Consider the following 17597-nt stretch of genomic DNA (forward strand, 5'->3'; position numbering starts at 1 on the left):
GCCTCGTGATTTTGTAAAGAACTCTAAGAAGGAGTTCTATGGAAATGACCAGAATATTATTTGAAAACAACAGCAATGAATTATAAACATTTAAAAGAAAAACTAAAACAGAGTCTGAAATTAGTTTATTCAGACTTTGGAAACTTACTAAAATAAGAAGAGAATAAAAGCTTCCTCTCTTCACATTCTTTAGTTAAAGGGATTATGACTAGACTTTCCAACCATGTGGGCCATGTTTTCTACGCTTCAACAATACAATTATTGTTAAGAGTAAAAGCTGCAGGGGCCTCCCTGGTGGCGCAGTGGTTGAGAGTCCGCCTGCCGATGCAGGGGATACAGGTTCGTGCCCCGGTCTGGGAGGATCCCATATGCCGCGGAGCGGCTGGGCCCGTGAGCCATGGCCGCTGGGCCTGCGCATCCGGAGCCTGTGCTCCGCAACGGGAGAGGCCACAACAGTGAGAGGCCCGCATACCGCAAAAAAAAAAAAAAAAAAAAAAAAAAAAAAAAAAAAAAAGAGTAAAAGCTGCAGTTTGCATTAATGAACAAGGAAGATGGAATAGAATGCTGGCCTTCTAGGTGGGCATCCTTTGGATCAGGGCCATCATTTTAACAGAAGGGACCATTGTGCAAAACCAACATTCACATTTGTGCATGCCCTCACTCATATTTTCCTTTCCTGCTCTGTTTCACTTGTTTCTTTTCCTATACAGCTTTTCTACATAACAAGCATGGGTTGAGATCAAGGGGAAGGAGCTAGAGGGGGCCATTTTCTTTCCTCTGTCTTTGAGTTCTTGGAGGCTGTATATGGCTGCTCTCTCCAGTGTTCGGGGAGCAGGAAGTGAGCCATTCTACTTAAATCTAGCACTGCCTCTCCTTGGGAAGTATATAAAACTCTGGTTTGTATACACTTTTGGGGGGCTGGATATGCTGTAAAGCAGCACAGGCCTTAAGTGATCCTGTAAAACCCCAATGGGATATCTGGGATGACTATAGGAACCACCTTGTCACCTGGCTTTGGGAAAGGAATAGAAAGAAATGTTAGTGCAGTATGTTTCTGTTGGAAATAGTTGCTGATATGTCCAGAGGGCAGGAGGTGGAGAGTTTATGCATTCCCACTGGTCTGCTCTATAATGGCTTTCTAGTTGGAGAGCCAAAATGGAGACTGTGTGGGCAAGGACGGCTACCTCAAGAAGCCCAAGCTGGAGTCTTAGCACAGGGCCAGCCTCCTCCTGTATCTGTTCTTCTGTGGTTTCTGCAGTTCCCTAAAAGTCTTTCCTATCAGAGATGATCGCCTTTCCATATATTTACTAAATGTACCTAGAGGGCTGGGCTCTTTGGTAAAGATGTATGACTTTGCACATGAAGGGTTACTCACGTGGCTCTAGCCCTTTTCTTTTTTCTCTATCCCTTTCCTTCCTTTTCTTTCTTTCTTTCCTTCTTTCCTCCCTCCCTCCCTCTCTCTCTCTGTTTCATTCCTTTTTCTGTTTCTTTTTTTAAAATTCAAATGTGAAACCTCCCCTCTTTCTATACATTTATATTCTATTCATATAGCACCACTCCATGGATAATCCAGGAGAGGAACTTACTTTACAATTTTCAAATACTAGGGGGGGTCAGTCCTTTCCCGATAAACGAAGGTTCAGCCTTAGAATCAATTTAGCAGATTTTTCAAATGCTGATGGTGATCCCACCCACTATTGGGTCAGAATCTCTTAGAGGGTGCTGGGCATCTGTACTTTGAAAAAACTGCTTGGTGATTTTGATGCACTTCTGGTTAAGGGCCCTGGCACTAAACAGGCTCCTCGAGGGGCCTTGGCTTTGTCCATGCTGGGGCCTCAGTGCCCAGCATGATGCCTGCCATGGAGGAGGCCCCAATGCCTCTCTGTTGAATAAATGAGTGGGTAAAATGAGTATTTAATTTCACTTTATACTCTTAGTCTCTAGGATATGCCTGCTACATGGTGGGTGCTCAATAAATATTGAATTATTTGTGACTTTTTACTTGGATATTAAAAAACCTACAAATGCAACTGAAATGTCAAATGCCAACCTTTGCCTGAATTCGGGAACAGTCAAGTTTTGATCTGAAAAACCTAAAGAGCTGCCTCACTTCCCATTTTCGATTGGTTGGTGGGGCCCTGTTATTTAGATTTAATAAAAAGAAACCAAAATTTTAATGAACTGTAAACTGGTTTCCTTTATAAGTCTCAGCCATGTACTCACCATGTACAGCTGACTGACTTTTTCTTGACACTTGACATAGGCTTCATAGTCTGCAAAAACTTTAAACCTTTTTTTGTGATTAGAAGGAAAAAACAAAAAGCTTCATTAATAGATGTGTGCTAAGATTCCATTTAAAATTCTCTTTTGCTTAATGTTAGGCATGGCTGGCTTACCAATCTGACACTTCTATTCACAAGGGTTTCAACCAGCCCTCAACCTTTCTTCCCATACGTGAGAATGTTATTACATGGATGCATCTGAAAGTTGGTTACACCCATGGAAGGAGAAAAAGAATACCAAATTTGTGGGTCTTATTCTTAAGTCTTCTCCTTGCATTGTTAGTGGAGAATATCTAATTTTCCTTTCCAAGTCTAGGTTAGCTTATCAGATCACAGATCTATGCTAATCTACATGTGTTGTAGTTGGTTTAAGATAGTCTCATCCCCTTTCCACGGCCCAAACAGCACCATCTTCTTGTGGGAACTCACCTGTCATGATAAAATAGCATGTTGACTAAGTCTTTGAAGAGGTCAGGCTGCTTGGGAGAAAAGAAGCCCTTGTCAATTTGATCAATGGCCAGCTTTAGCTCTGGAAGTGCCTCGTAGTATTCTTTTGCCTTATACCTGTAGGGTCAGGGCGGGGGATAAGAAAAGGTTCTGTTAATGTTTGTTAACGACACACTGGACGCTACATTAGCTGTGAAAAATGCATTCAGAAATATGGCATTTATAAAGTCATTATAGAGTTCAACAGGGTATAAATAATACTTAACTAGATCCTGAAATTTTTTTCCCAACTAAATTTGATTAGTTCCTTGTAACCAAAGACACTAAGGACAGTAGATAATTAAAATCCTAGTCACAGAGCAATAGTCTAATCCGGTAATATACAGTAGGATTCATTTCAAAGCAGGCTTTGTGGCTCTAAACAAGCGTTGTACAGTTGCCTTTTTTAAAAAAAGATTTATTTATTATTTATTTATTTCTTTAATTTATTTTTGGCTGTGTCGGCTCTTAGTTGCGGCACGCGGGATCTTCACTGAGGCATGCAGGATCTTTCGTTGTGGCGCATGGGCTTCTCTCTAGTGTGGTGGCGGGTTTTCTCTTCTCTAGCTGTGGTGTGCAGGCTCCAGGGCATGTGGGCTCTATAGTTGTGGCACACGGGTTCCAGAGCTCGTGGGCTCTGTAGTTTGCAGCACACGGGCTCAGCAGTTGTGGCACACGGGCTTAGTTGCTCCACGGCATGTGGGATCTTAGTCCCCTGACCAGGGATCGAACCCGCGTCCCCCGCATTGTAAGGCGGATTCTTTACCACTGGACCACCAGGGAAGTCCCCAACAGTTGCTCTTTGGTCCCACAGATTCCCAAATTTGTTGCTCCTGAACAAAAATTTACTTCCAAGGGTTGGGAAGTATATTTGACACCCTCCAGATTTTGTGATTGCTGTGGTTCCTTTGAGCAGCATCTTTCTTTACTTCTTATTTGAATCCAGGTTAATAAACCTATCCAGATATTAAGTGGAACAAGTATTCTGGGTGCTTCTATACAACCAGGCCTATCATCTACCACATTTTAGTCCATCTCTTTGAGGTCTTAAAGGAACACTAGATGGTTTAAATAATAGGCAAAAACTTCAACTACACACTGGTTCAGTTTTTTGATCACAGTAAAAATCACAGATGTGGAGAAGTGAATAGCTCATGAGGCCAGCTCTCCATGGCTGATCACAAATAGCCACGAGCCCATGTACCTGTGCCCAAGCTCCTTTCACTTTCACTTGCTGCGTGTAACAAGACTAATCTGTGGCCAAGAGGGTCCCCTGACTCATGGGAGATGTTCTGCTGTCACTCTCATGTGACCTGCCTCAATGGGACACCGGGATGGGCAGGTACCCTCCTGGGGGGATACCTGCTCAACAAGCAGGAGTACTCTCTCACCCTTTCTTGTCCAAAGCAGCCACGTCCTCTACTCTCATGCCAAAGATGAACAGGTTCTCCTCCCCGGCTTCCTCGGCCATTTCCACGTTGGCCCCATCCATGGTCCCGATAGTCAGGGCCCCATTCAGCATGAACTTCATGTTGCCTGTCCCCGAGGCTTCGGTGCCTGCAGTAGAGATCTGCTCCGACAGATCTGTGGCTGGAATGACTGCAAGCAAGGCATTAATGATAGGATTAGTGATTCTGTCTCTCTGGATCTCCTTGTATGGTATCCAAGCATTCACCTAGCTGGCCTGTTTTAATCATTAAAGTAGTACATGTACATCAAGATAAACACTCAAATGGTGTAGGATGGATCTCACTCTTCCCCTTGACTCTGGCAACCACTTTTGCCCATGTCTGATGTGCTTCTTGGTGGTTATGGCCACAATGCTAAGTAACTCTATGCTTACACTACTCTTCCTTGGTCTATAAACTTTAAAGAGCATCTATTGACTCTGCTATAAAATCGACACTACTGTGAAATAAAATTCATATTTTATGGCAAGACAAGAAAAATTTAAACATGAAAAATTTTCTCTGCCCTTTGGCCTCCTCTCTCCTTTCTCTGTGCATTGTATATCTGCATTATGCATGGACCAAACCTCCCCATCGGCAGAAATATCTACTCAGCCATAAGGAGCAACATTCTCCTAGAACCAACAAGACAACTCCTTTAAAGATAACATTCCTTCTTGATCTTGTAAGGGGTCACAATGACCCACCACTTTGTCCTTGAAGATCTGGATTGTATAAACTGTCAATAATACAGCATTTAACGTAGAGCCCTCTGTCTCGAAAAACTTCTATAACTGCTTTGACTTCTAATGGGTGGAACAGTTCTTGGAACTTTCTGAGCTGCTGTTCCTGGGTTATAATCCTCAGTTTGGCTCAAATAAAATTTTCCATTTCTTTCTTGGATGGGCTACTTTTTTTTTTTTTTTTTTTTTTTTGTGCGGTACGCGGGCCTCCCACTGTTGTGGTCTCTCCCGTTGGGGAGCACAGGCTCTGGACGCGCAAGCTCAGCGGCCATGGCTCACGGGCCCAGCTGCTCCGCGGCACGTGAGATCTTCCCAGACCGGGGCACGAACCCATGTCCCCTGCATCGGCAGGCGGACTCTCAACCACTGCGCCACCAGGGAAGCCCTGATTAATTTTTTATCAACCTTACATTTCTCTTCTCCCCCTTCTTCCTTTCAGTTTTTGTTATGGTTTTATTTTTATTTCTTCTATTTTATAACTTTATAAAAATATATCTAAACTTCTCTTTCTTGATCCTTAAAATTCAGAATCTTCCCTGACCCCTCTTTTGCAATCTGAGGAAACTGGATTGTGCCGTTCCTTCCACTCCTTACCACCTTCCTTCCACTTTCACTGCAGGGAAATAAGCCACAGGCAACTGAGGTGTGCCCAGGGCAGACCTTTCAGTCTGATTCAAACAGAAGTTCCTGCTGCCTGCAGCATCCCTCCCGTGCCTCCACTACAAAGCACAGGACCAATTCTCTGCTTTACTTTGAGAGCTTATTTGTGGATTAGACATATCTTCATTTGCACCCATAAAAATCTGGCTCGTTTTTCTTTATGCAGACAGTTCTTAAATTGTAACATCAGAGGACCCAAAAACACCTCAAAAAGAGAAAGGTCCCTTTTCAATTTGGGAAAAGGGCGAACACACAGTTGGCATTTGCATGTGGGTGGTGCTTTGTGATGCAAATAAGAAAAGAAAGGGATGTCGGCTTCTCGCCAGCCTGGCTGTCCCCACATGGGAACTCCGCACCTGCTCTGAGTGCCTGTCTGAGGCACATCTAAGCCTAGGGCTTTGGCAGCCTGACATCTGCCCTCATTCCCTGCTGCCACATGAACAAAGGACAGCCCCTCTTTCCATGGAGTGACCAGAGGAATATCCAAGGATTGGGGCACTGGTGTTCTATTGCAAAACTGGGGCTGGGAACTGAAGATCTTTTTTTTCTTTTGTAGAGCACGGTCTGTACTTTACCAAAACCTCAGGGCCACCTCCTCCAACACCCAGCCCTGAGCAGCTGAGAGGAAAATGTGCTTGCAGATGTAACCTCTGATGTGGAGTCTGGGGACAGTCATCTCAGTGTCAGTTGGGTCACCTTAAACATTCTTAGCTTAGGGTCGTATTCTGCCTAAGAGTGACACCTTCTATCCTAAGCCACTGGCTCCCGAGGTCAGCTGCCCCATTTTTCTATAACGTGTAATCCATCCCTAGCGTGTGCCCTGGCCCCGCATGGTTTGTGAGGACAGCACTACCTTTTTCGGCAAGAGACACTCTGTAGTTCTCCAGGAAGATGAGTTTCAACTTGCTTCCAACCATGGGGTCATTGTTCACCACCTCTGCCACTGAAGTGATCAGCTTTATGATCAGTTTGGCCGTGTGATATCCTGGGGCAGCCTTGGGGAAGGGTGTGGACACATGACACAATGCAGGCATGATGAAGTGGAGAAACGGCAAGAGACAAGAGCCCCCAAGTACCCAGGGAAGAGAAGCAACTTACTTTGCCACCGATTATAACTGTTCTGGGCACGAATAGCTTCTTTGGGTCTTTCTTAATGCCTGCAAAAGATGGAGAAGGGGATGGAATGGAGAACGGTGAATGGCCAGGGTGGTGAGAGCTCCACCTCTGGGGGCTGGTCGGGGGCTACAGGGCTGACTCACGGTTGTACATGGTGACCACATGCAGGCAGTTCAGGAGCTGCCGCTTGTACTCATGGATCCTCTTCACCTGCACGTCAAACATGGAGGATGGGTTGATCTTCACTTTGTACTCCTTCTCCAGGAACTGAGAAAACTTCAGCTTGTTCTCCTGTTGAGACAGTGCATGGGGCCAGAGCCCTTTGGACTCAGAAGCATTGGGTGGGTGGTCTGTTGGGGCATAAACCCTCCAAGCAAGTGCCGCCGGGAAAAGCATCCACACCGGGAAGCCTCACCTGCTTCACGTTGGAAATCTCCCGCAGGAAGACGTCGTCGCCCAGGAAGCTGTTCAGCTTCGTCAGCTGGCTCAAGTCCTTCACATAGTCCTCCCCGATTTTCTTTCCGTTTCAAGGAAAAGGTGACTTTAATCAGGGGAGGCAGTCAAGCCCACATGAGCAGTTTCTGTCAGTCTGTGGCAAGGCCTCACATTCCCCCAACATTCACACCCCACAGCACACAGAATGGCTTCATTCACAGGAGATGCTAAACATGCCATGTGGGAAGAACACTTGCTATACCTTCAGTGGTATTAAGTGTTAAAACCAGGAAATCTACCTAAAAAGGGTGACAAATAACCCAGGTTCTACTAGTTACTATTAGAGGACAAACAAAGGTCCTGTTAGAGGACCTTTGTTATCCTCTTATTAAACAGGGGTACCATCTGTGTGTCATGTGAGCACCATTCACCAGGGCCAGCTATATTACGCGTGGGATCTCTTTTTCTGAAATTAAGAATTTCAAGCTGGCTACAGTGGAGAATGAAACCAGTGCGGAGCCCTGTGGGGTTGCACAGGCCACTGGCTTGGGGATGAAGCAGGCCCTGCTGCAGACTGGATTTGCAAGTTATAAGCGCACTCTCTGCCTCTTGAATTCTAGTCAGAAACCCCCTTTCCCTCAGCACTTCCCCGTTACCTCTGCTATTAACTCTGCCAGTCCTGGGTTGCAGAGTAACAGCCAGCGCCTTGGAGTGATCCCATTGGTTTTATTCTGAAACTTGTCTGGTTCTAGCTCACTGAAGTCCTTGAATCTGGAGATGGAAGAGACACATCACTGAACTTGGCTGGAGCGGCAGGTTCCTGCATGCTGGATGAAGTTCAGAGTTAGATCTAAGAAGCAGAGTGTAGGCTTAGAAAGATTAAATAAAAGTGGAGAGAGGGGCTGACAGCAGCTATGGGTGTCATTCTAATTAGGAATCCATTTGCAATTCAAAATAATTACAAGAAAAAATCCAATCTAATCACCTTCATATGATTTCCTGGCACTGATATATATATCAGACTTTTGAGCAGAATAGTTTAGTTTCTTGTAAGTCTAGAATGAGGATGGTTCAGAGAGGAAGGCCTTTTCTTTTCCTTTTAGAGAAGGGTTCTTTGTATAGAAGACGTTACTTTTAAATATTGAACGGGGCCTTTCCTCATCTCCAACCACAACCCCGCATTCACGAGCACCGTTCTATTCCTGAGCAATGTGAGACCGACTATGACAGGGATGGAGGCTCACACTTGGTTCTTCACGATGTCTGAGTGAATTTTAGCTACGCCGTTCACAGCATGGGAGCCCACAATGCAGAGATGGGCCATGTTGATCCTTTTGCCTCCTTCCTCTTCTATCAGAGACATCCTTCTCAGGCGGTCGACATCTTTAGGAAACAAGGCGGCAATTTTCTAGGCAAAGGAAGAGAAAGGCCTTACTGGTCACTCAGGTTTCCAGCAACCCTGGGATAACGCCATTCACTTCCCAACCAAAACCTTTGATGGAGCAAAGGTAAAACTTCACTCCCACAGAGAGGAGTGAAGATGCCTAGGGAGATGCCATCTCTCCAGGTTAGTATTTTCAAAAGGATGTCATTAACAGAGCCCCATCCAGACTTGAATGCTTTTGATGTATCAATGACTGAAAGATGTTTGGGCCTCAGGTTTGGTAAGAGGAGAGACTGCAGCCACCCTTAACATCTCTAGACCTCCTTCTCAAAAGGGTTATAAGGGCTTCCCTGGTGGCGCAGTGGTTGAGAGTCCGCCTGCCGATGCACGGGACACGGGTTCGTGCCCCGGTCCGGGAAGATCCCACATGCCGCGGAGCAGCTGGGCCCGTGAGCCATGGCCGCTGAGCCTGCACGTCCGGAGCCTGTGCTCCGCGACGGGAGAGGCCACAACAGTGAGAGGCCCGCGTACTGAGAAAAAAAAAAAAAGGGTTATGAATCTGTCAAAGTGACTTACATCTAAATGCTTTTGATTCATCTCGTAAATGATTTGCAAATGTCGAGGAAGCAGCTTTTCCACCAGCTCTACGGGCCAGCGCTCCAGGGCTTCCGGGAGCACTGTATGGTTGGTGTAGGCAAAGGTCTTCTGGGTGATCTCCCACGCCTGGGGGGAGAGGGGGCTCAGTGCTTGCCTCTGCAGGAAAGGTGGCCTGCAGGTGTGCCCCATCCTGCAGGCCAGACGCTTCCTCAACTCCTGCCCATCAGCAACAGGACAATTCTATCTGCATGTATAGTTAGACACAATTCCGCTAGGTTCCTGAATGGTCCAGGTAATGGGAACATGTTTTTTTTTTGGGGGGGGGGAGGAAAAGCAGTAAATGGTCTGATAAAATTTAGGACAGCATGCTGATAAATCTTCTCTCGTATCCTAACTTGTCTTTCATTTATTAAGTAAACAAAACTTGAGGAATAAAACTTCAGTAATGTTCTGAGAAAGTACAAAGTGTGTTTAAAATCAGTGGGGACACCTTCAGTTAGCTGTATTCTGAGGCTAGAGAGTTTAATTTCGAATCCTTTTAGACACAAAAATGGCAAACACAATATAAGCCTTAATATAGCTACTGAGCTGTGTCCCATTAGTAATGTGTTTATTTATTTCTTAGTCCTACTCCCTGTAAAGCAGTAAGAACTAAGACATGTCAGCACCAGGGCAAAGTTTACCTTTCACTGTTGGAAGTTAGCAACAGTAACTTATTTTGAAAAACTGTAAAAGGCGCATTTGGCAGAATCTCTTAACCATAGATATTCTGGTCAATCAAAGGAAAAAGAAGCCAAACTATCCAGACCTCGGACCAGGGCAATTTCTCAATATCCACAAAAATCCTCATCAGCTCAGGGATGGCGAGTGCAGGGTGAGTGTCATTCAGCTGGATGGCAACCTGCAAGGGGGAAACCGACGTGAAGGTAACCGATGGCCCAGGTCCTTGTCGTCATCCACGCCTCATACGTGCACCAAACAAAACGTCTGCCCTCTATGGAAGGCTTTAAGTATACTGTAGCGACTCAATTTTTTTTTTAATTGAAGTATAGTTGATTTAAAATATTGTGTTAGTTTCAGGTGTACAGCATAGTGATTCAGTTATATATAAATATTTTCAGATTACGTTCCATTATAGGTAAGTAAATTTCCTGTGCTACACAGTAAATCCTTGTTGCTTATCTATTTCATGTATAGCAGTGTGTATCTGTTAATCCCATACTCCTAGTTTGCCTCCCTCCACCCCCTTTGGTAACCACAAGCTTGTTTTCTATGTCTGTGAGTCTGTTTCTGATTGCTATATAGACACTCAGATTTTTTCGGCACGGAGACAGAGGAGTAAATCTGATGGAAGTCCTGATGCCCTCAGTTGTTCCCGCCTGCGTTCAGGCTGAATACTCGCCTGATCTGGGAAGGCATCGAACGCAGTTCCGGCACTACTGCTGGACCCAAGCTTAGAGGCTTTGAAACGTCGGATGACATCTTGCAAGGTAGCAGCCACCACAAAGTACTCCTGCTTCAGTCTCAGCTCCTTCCCTTCAAAAAACTTCAAGACAGAGAGACTGAGTGAGAGGGCTTACATTGCTAGGAGTGGCCAGAACATGGGTGGCGTCCCCTACCAGGGGACTTGAAGGCTAAAGCCCATGGGATGACTGGTGGAAGCTGGCAGGTTGAATGCCAAGCATCAGCCTCCTGAAACTCCACTAAAATGACAGTAAAGGGATTGAAAAAAAGGCATACTGATAAAGGATGAAGGGAATGGAGAGAAGACAACAGCAACAACTTTTCAGAAGCTGAAAAACGGATAAAAGGTAAACTGAACCAGAAGACCCAGGAAAGCTGCATCCTGACCTGGTAGTGGAAAAAAGCCAAAGGAAGAACCCAGTGTATACACTGAAGCTCCCAAAAGGCCCAGGAATTGTCAGCATTGGGTGCCTTCAGAAGTAGGGGGTGAAGAGGGGGTAAAAGGTTAATGGAGAGCCTAAGAAGCAGTTGGCCTCAGACCTCCTCTCCAGTTCCCTCAACTGGATAATCTCCTTTGCCAACTCAGGCAGAAGCTGGAGGTCTGTTCTCTGGAGATGGTATAACAGGGGTCTCTGGACTGGAGGGCAGCAAGTAAAGTTGGAGGCAGGGGTACCATCCCGTACTAAAAATGGGGGAAGAGGCTCAGTGAAAGTTTACTGAATACTGATGCTTTCAGTCTTCATCTCCCAACTGAATTTGAGAACACAGGCAGCCAGTGTTAATTCCACCAGGAAAGAAGCTGCAAGCGTCTTCTCTAGGGAATTCGACCAGCCCAGGAGGGAGGACCTAAAGACATGGACATGAGGAACTCCACCAGGAAGTGGCCCCAGCAGGTCACAGGTGAGGGAAACCAAATAGATAAATCCCAAACTAGTGTACAGAGCTCCCCAAAACTTCTTGGTACCTTTCTCTTAAGTTCCAGTGGGCAGATAAGGACCATTGGACAGCTAAGAAAAACTTCTAAAAGATGTTAAAATAATAAAAGCCAACTTAGAGGTAACAGAGATTAGAGAAAAGAATGATTATAAGAATACTATCAGTATCCTCAGATAGATTAGATATTGTATTCAAGAAATAAGAATAAGATGCTTCAAGAAAATACCTAGAGCAAAAAAAGATTACTTGGAAATTAAAACATGACAGCCAAAGTGAAAAACCCAATAGAAAGATTGGAAGAGAGAGTTGTGATTGCCCAAAATGTGAGCAAGAAGACAAAGAGATGATAAATAAAAGAAAAAAGGTAAGAAGACTAAAGAACCAGTTGAGGATGTTTAACAATTCCAGACCATTTCTCAGAGAGCTGTAGTCCTGTGTCCCCAGACTGAAAGGGTACCCAGGCGTGATAAGTGAAAGCAGACTTACACCAAAGCACACCCCCCAAAACTTTTAGTACACTCGGAGAGAGGGGGTTTGGAGAGGGACAGAGGGAGGGGAAGAGGGAGAGGGAGACTAGAAGCTTTCAAAGGGGGAAAAAAGCAGAATTCAAACAAAAGATCAAGAATCCAATTGCACTGTACTTTTCGGCAACACCAAAAACTAGGAGATTAAAAAAAAAGAAACTTTGAGTCTTCAGTATCCAGGCAAACTACCAATGAGAGGGCAAAATAAAGACATTTTCCAACATGCAAGGTCTCAAAAAAATTGACCTCACTTGCACCCTTTCCTAGGAAGCCCCAGGCACATGTACTACCAAAACAAGGGAGCAAACCCTTGGGATCCTGGAAACAAATGACCCCAGAGAGTATATGAGCACAGACGTCCTCAGAACAATGGGAAAAGTAGATCCCAGGATGACACTGGAGCAGCCAGCCAGAAGAGATCCAGAAGAGACTTCAAAAAGACTGAGTCAACAGAATACCTAAGGTGTTTGAATATATTGAGAGGAAATTTCTACGACTGGGGTAGAGTGTAGGATAAATTAGGGAAAAGTACTCAGAAAACCAAGCAAACAAACAAAACAATGATTAACTCCAGGAAAGGAGAACATTTTAAGGAAAGGAAAAATAATCATGAGATGATGACATGTATGTGCACAGATCAGCTATCTGTAGCACTGAGAGCGTCATAATAATGTAAACACTGGCTGAAGAGCTAGTGCAAATCACCATGTAATTATGTTGAGAGAGTGGGCATAGAAAACGTGTTTTTGTGGTGGGGGTGGAAGTCTATGGGAGGAAGGGAGCTAAATTCTCATCTTCAGTAGCGGGGAGTCAATATTGTAAAAAGAGGAAATCACGAAGCAGCAGTAACAGCATGTTGTTAGAAATATGGAGGTAAGTATCCAGAAAAGCAATGCAAAGCAAGGGGATGTAGTTGCTTTGGGGAAGTGGGAAATAGGAGACTGATTTTATAGTAAGCCTCAGAGAGCTGCTTTTCTCTTTAAACTATGTGCAGGTACAACTTTGATAAAAGTTTAAAAACCAAAAGAAAAATTTGAAGTCATTAATAGGAAACTGTCTAGATTGATATTACCAATGGGAATTTATAGGTGGTAGAATTTGGAAATTTTTTTTTACTTGGTAGTTTTTATATTGCTTATATTTCTTTTTTCTAATAGCATGTTTCATGGTAAAAAAATATGATGAAATCATTATTCTAAAAAAAGCACATGAATCCATCCACAATGAATTTAAATGTTTACTGAGTTAGGGAATTTTTAATGTCCTAGAAATAAAATGATTAATTAAACAATCACTGACCTCAGTTAAGTTCAAACTACTGGGGAGAGACAGATGTGTAATCAAGGCTTGAAATAAAACACGACAGTTTTTAAAAACATTTATGTTGTATTTAAGTGTATACACAGTACTTTGGGAACCTGAATATTCAGGTGATTTCTTTATCTGAGCCCTGAAAGGTAAGTAGGAATTTGAGGTGAGCACAGAGGGCCAGAGTATTCCCTGCAGGCAGAGGAAACCTGGGCAAAGCATGGAGGTGAGAAAGAACAGGGCAAATAACCCTCTACAGCTGGGACCTATTGCTAGGGCAAGATCACAGAGGATGTGTCAGAGAACTGATGACCATATAGATGAAGATACACCTAAGATTCTGTACTTCTCTTAGGGGTAAGCAAAAGCCTTAAAGAATTTTAAGCAAGGAAAAAAAAAAATCTCATTAGTTGCAGAGTGAGGAAGGGGGCAAGACTCTTGGAAGACAGACTAATAGGGCGATGGCCAAGTTGGGGAGAGGGAATGAGTCTGTTCTTGTGGTTACAGTACGAAAAAGATTGATCAACTTCTACTTAAAAACAAGCATAACCCTGAGAGCTACCTTTTTTGCCCAATGAATTTAGTCAACTTTGCACCCCATGCTAACCTAGTATGTGTTATCAATTATTGTGGATGATTATTTCCAAGTAAAGTTAGGTTTGGGCCCTACTGAAGATAGGAGGATGAATTTCAAGCCCCTTCTAGTTAAACAATCCTGCAGGCTTGGGTTTGGCTAGGCAGTGTGGCCCCAGTCTTGGAAGGATTCTTACTTTAATTTACCTTGAAACAGAACAGTCTTTTGCTTTTGCGTTACAGATTTCTTTTAAGGTACTGAAGTCACATCGTTTCTCCCAAAGGAAAAATAACATATACCATTAAGTTCCTAAAAATGCTGCAGCAAACCCACTTAATCCTCCTTGGAGATGGGTTTAACATTAAGTGGATAACACTAAGTGGACATCTGGTCTTAGGATCATTTATGTCCTAGTCCCCAAGATCCTTGTTTTGTGACATCTTTGTAGAGCAGAGTACTAGTTTGCTTGCTTCTGAGATTATTATTTTTTTAAAAATCATTATAGCATCCAGAAAATTATTTTACTCATGGAGAAGTTAGAGCTAAGTATATTTTAACCCACTAAGAATCCATAACAGTCATCTGAGATCCAGTTCCAAGTGTTTTTTTTTTAAACTAAGTTATTTTTCGTGTAAACTTTGGAATGATCACCTATAAGAAAAAGTTTAATGAGATAAATAAGTGGCATAAGAAACAAGTGTCTGCTCCTGGGTCTATTCTGAGGTCCATGACCCCACCTTGCCTTGGGTCAGAGGAGACCCATGAGTGAGGGGAAGAGGACAGGCAAGACACCTCCAGGGACTTCTGATGCAGTGGATGAAATTTCTGTTTGGAAAGGAAGGAGTGCATCACCTGTACTGCACCTCATCTTTTATAGCCAGGTTTTGTTTTGAAATACATGTACAGAGCCTCCCAATTAGTGATGGGGTCACTAATCAAGGGTGAAACACCAATTCTGATTTCATGAATTGTACAAATTCGTTTTCTTTACATGGGTGGGAGGGGAAATCTACACAATCCAGGAAGAGATATGGTGATTATTCCTCACTGAAGGAAAAAACCCAATATTAAGTATGTGCTTTATGGCTACTGAATAGGTGCTTCTGAAATAAGCTGCTTCTGTTTCCACTGAGAAAGCAAGCTTGATCACTCACATTATCATTGGGATAGAGGACCCGGGAGATGTTCTCGGCCAGATTCCGGTCCAGCACAGCCTGAATGTAGTCTCCAACGTTAACTGAGGGAAATATTAGAAAAATGAATAAACAGACGAGCCAGCCACTGTTTTCAGAAGCCCCCTGATGTCACCTGATGCTTGTTGGGTACCATGTGGGATTCCTAAAAATCCAAAAAGATTTCAGCAAACCTTCATGCTGTGATTCACATGACAGTCTAAGGGGGTTAGACTGAAGGACTGCTTTAATCATGTGCTCCATATAATGCTTTAGTCACTAAAGAGTTCGGATCAGAAACTCAGTGCAACTTGGCTCTAATTATTGGACAGAAAGATTAAAGATACACATGAGGAAAGGGAGCCCATGCTGTACTCACAGTCTCTGAGGTTAAAGTCATTGGGTGCGCGAGCGGACCAGAGGCGCATGGTGTTGACCGTGTTGTTCAGATATCCAGGCACCGGGGTGTCATATGGAAGAGCAAGGACCACCTGCGGGGTGAAACCAAAGCAGCTACTCACTGTTTCCCACATGGATGGAGGAGGTTGAACAGAGCTGGGAGACAGCAGCTGGAATCTGGTTCCTGGCTCCATCACTAACTCAAACTGTATGATCCCTAAACCGAGCTAAGGGTCCCAAGGCTGGAGGTGGTATTAGGGGCCATGTCGGTCCTCCTCCCACTTGGAACAATCTGGATGGCTGGAATGACTCAGACAGATGGTCCCAGATGGTCCTCCACATCATTTTCACGCTGACTTCCCTTTGTGTCCCTTGCCCTGATCTGGACACAGATCTTTCATGTTTCAAGATCAAGCCATTGCGCTAAGAATAGCAAAATATGATGTGCAAAGTGGTAAATGTGGATCTGTACCCATTAAAAAACAGTAATCAAGATAAGTTTCATGTAGGTTATTCAATGATCTGATTTCAAATATGGTGAAAATTAGCAGAATAGGAAATTTATGAAGATAAATATTACATATGATATTTAAAATGCTATGCTAGATTTTTCAAAGTTGCATGAAGAAGAGTTATTTTAGTGGTCTAACAAATAAGCTGATAATTAGCTGAGATGTGTCTAAGAGGTGAGCTTTGGAAAATTTAGCTCAATATTTGTGACAGTCATGGAAATAGAGAAGAACAGGAAGATGAACCATGTTTCACATGAATTTAAAATTTATGTGGGAGAAGACAATTTTCTATTTTCTACAGCCTCATCAGAATCAAGCTCTAAGGAAGGGGAATGACGGATTGAATTGGAGGATGCTAGAGATCATCTAGTGCAACTTGAGGCGTTTTGGATGGGAATGAAGCTGAGAGAGAAGTGACTTACCCAAGGTCACAGTCAGTGGTAGTGTTGAAACCTAACCCCAGATCTCTTTAATTTGGTCTGCTGAATGATGAAGGAATGAAACACTCTAGCCTCTATCAATCAGTCATATACATTCAGTCACGCTTTCATGAACATCATAACCACAGAGTAATAAATCACGTTTATTTGAATATCTTTTACTAGGAAATAAAGACCTCTGGAGTTCTAAGAGCAAGTTGTGGTCAATCAGGAGAAGTCATTTACAGAGTTGGGCTCTGAGTCTGGGTTCAAACATGACTCGTCCTTCTGACCCTCGAAGCATAATTGAGGCAGCTGGGGAAGCACGTGGCTTGGAGGTCCCTTTAGAGAACTTCAGGGAGAAGTTGCCACCTCAAAGCTCACATGAGGCTGTGCTTTCTTTGGGATGCTCCCGTCGTGGTGGGAGCATGAGAGCCAGGACTCCCCTCATGAGCAATGTCCCATCAGCCTGGGCACTTGTTCAGAGATGCACTGCAGTGTGAGGCTCCTTCCTGAGAATCCTTCTTTCCCTCTCTCTCTTCACAGGTGTCACACCTGCGTTGCAGTCTGAACGACTTCCCCCCTCCTCCTGTCCCCTTTCCCTTTATCTTTCACAGGAATTTCTGCAATAGATCACTTGTACTTCTAATTCTCCCTTCTGTCTGCTTCCCAGAGGACCTGAACTGACACAAGAAATGAAACAAATAACTCAGTTCACTGGAAGTCTTCACAGCAGGCATACATGAGGTCTGACCTCAAGCTCTCTGACCTCACTAGCTACAAATCTGGGGCTGATCAGGCAGTGGCGTCAATCCATAAAATTCTGCACAGGTTGGGTCAGCTCACCCTTTATTACATCTGCCCCATAAACTTGCCTTTGTGGGCACAGAAAAACACACTCTCCCTAATTGAATTTCTGGATGTATTATGAAAATGTCTAGAGGTGCTTTGTAAATATATCATCAGGTCATCTTAAGGTCATCAGTGGGACCTATGAAGTAAACAGAATGCTTCCAGGATTGGGAGTATAACCTGCGTACGTTTAAACAGATCAGAAGCCACTGGAAGTTTTAGACACCAAATACTTGCTAGATTAATACCCAAAACATATGAGAATTCTTTAGGCATATTAACAATT

At 43.9% G+C, this 17597-nt stretch overlaps 1 protein-coding gene across 2 annotated transcripts in view; it reads right to left on the bottom strand.

Moving 5' to 3' along the window:
* Positions 1-17597, bottom strand: part of PYGL (glycogen phosphorylase L) — a 51088-nt gene that overhangs the window by 12053 nt on the left and 21438 nt on the right. For both annotated transcript variants that reach the window (XM_082618637.1, XM_082618638.1), the window contains exons 6-19: positions 15509-15620; positions 15112-15194; positions 10554-10697; positions 9960-10052; positions 9131-9277; positions 8415-8578; positions 7827-7941; positions 7151-7252; positions 6879-7026; positions 6718-6776; positions 6473-6614; positions 4160-4367; positions 2712-2846; positions 2224-2290 (exon numbers count right to left, since the gene is read on the bottom strand). In XM_082618637.1, coding sequence (XP_082474763.1) covers positions 2224-2290; positions 2712-2846; positions 4160-4367; positions 6473-6614; positions 6718-6776; positions 6879-7026; positions 7151-7252; positions 7827-7941; positions 8415-8578; positions 9131-9277; positions 9960-10052; positions 10554-10697; positions 15112-15194; positions 15509-15620 — 1719 coding nt within the window. The remainder of the gene's footprint in view (positions 1-2223; positions 2291-2711; positions 2847-4159; positions 4368-6472; positions 6615-6717; positions 6777-6878; positions 7027-7150; positions 7253-7826; positions 7942-8414; positions 8579-9130; positions 9278-9959; positions 10053-10553; positions 10698-15111; positions 15195-15508; positions 15621-17597) is intronic.

This window comes from Mesoplodon mirus (genome assembly GCF_964341445.2).
Source record: "Mesoplodon mirus genome assembly, chromosome: 4".
In the NCBI taxonomy this organism is placed as follows: domain Eukaryota; kingdom Metazoa; phylum Chordata; class Mammalia; order Artiodactyla; family Ziphiidae; genus Mesoplodon; species Mesoplodon mirus.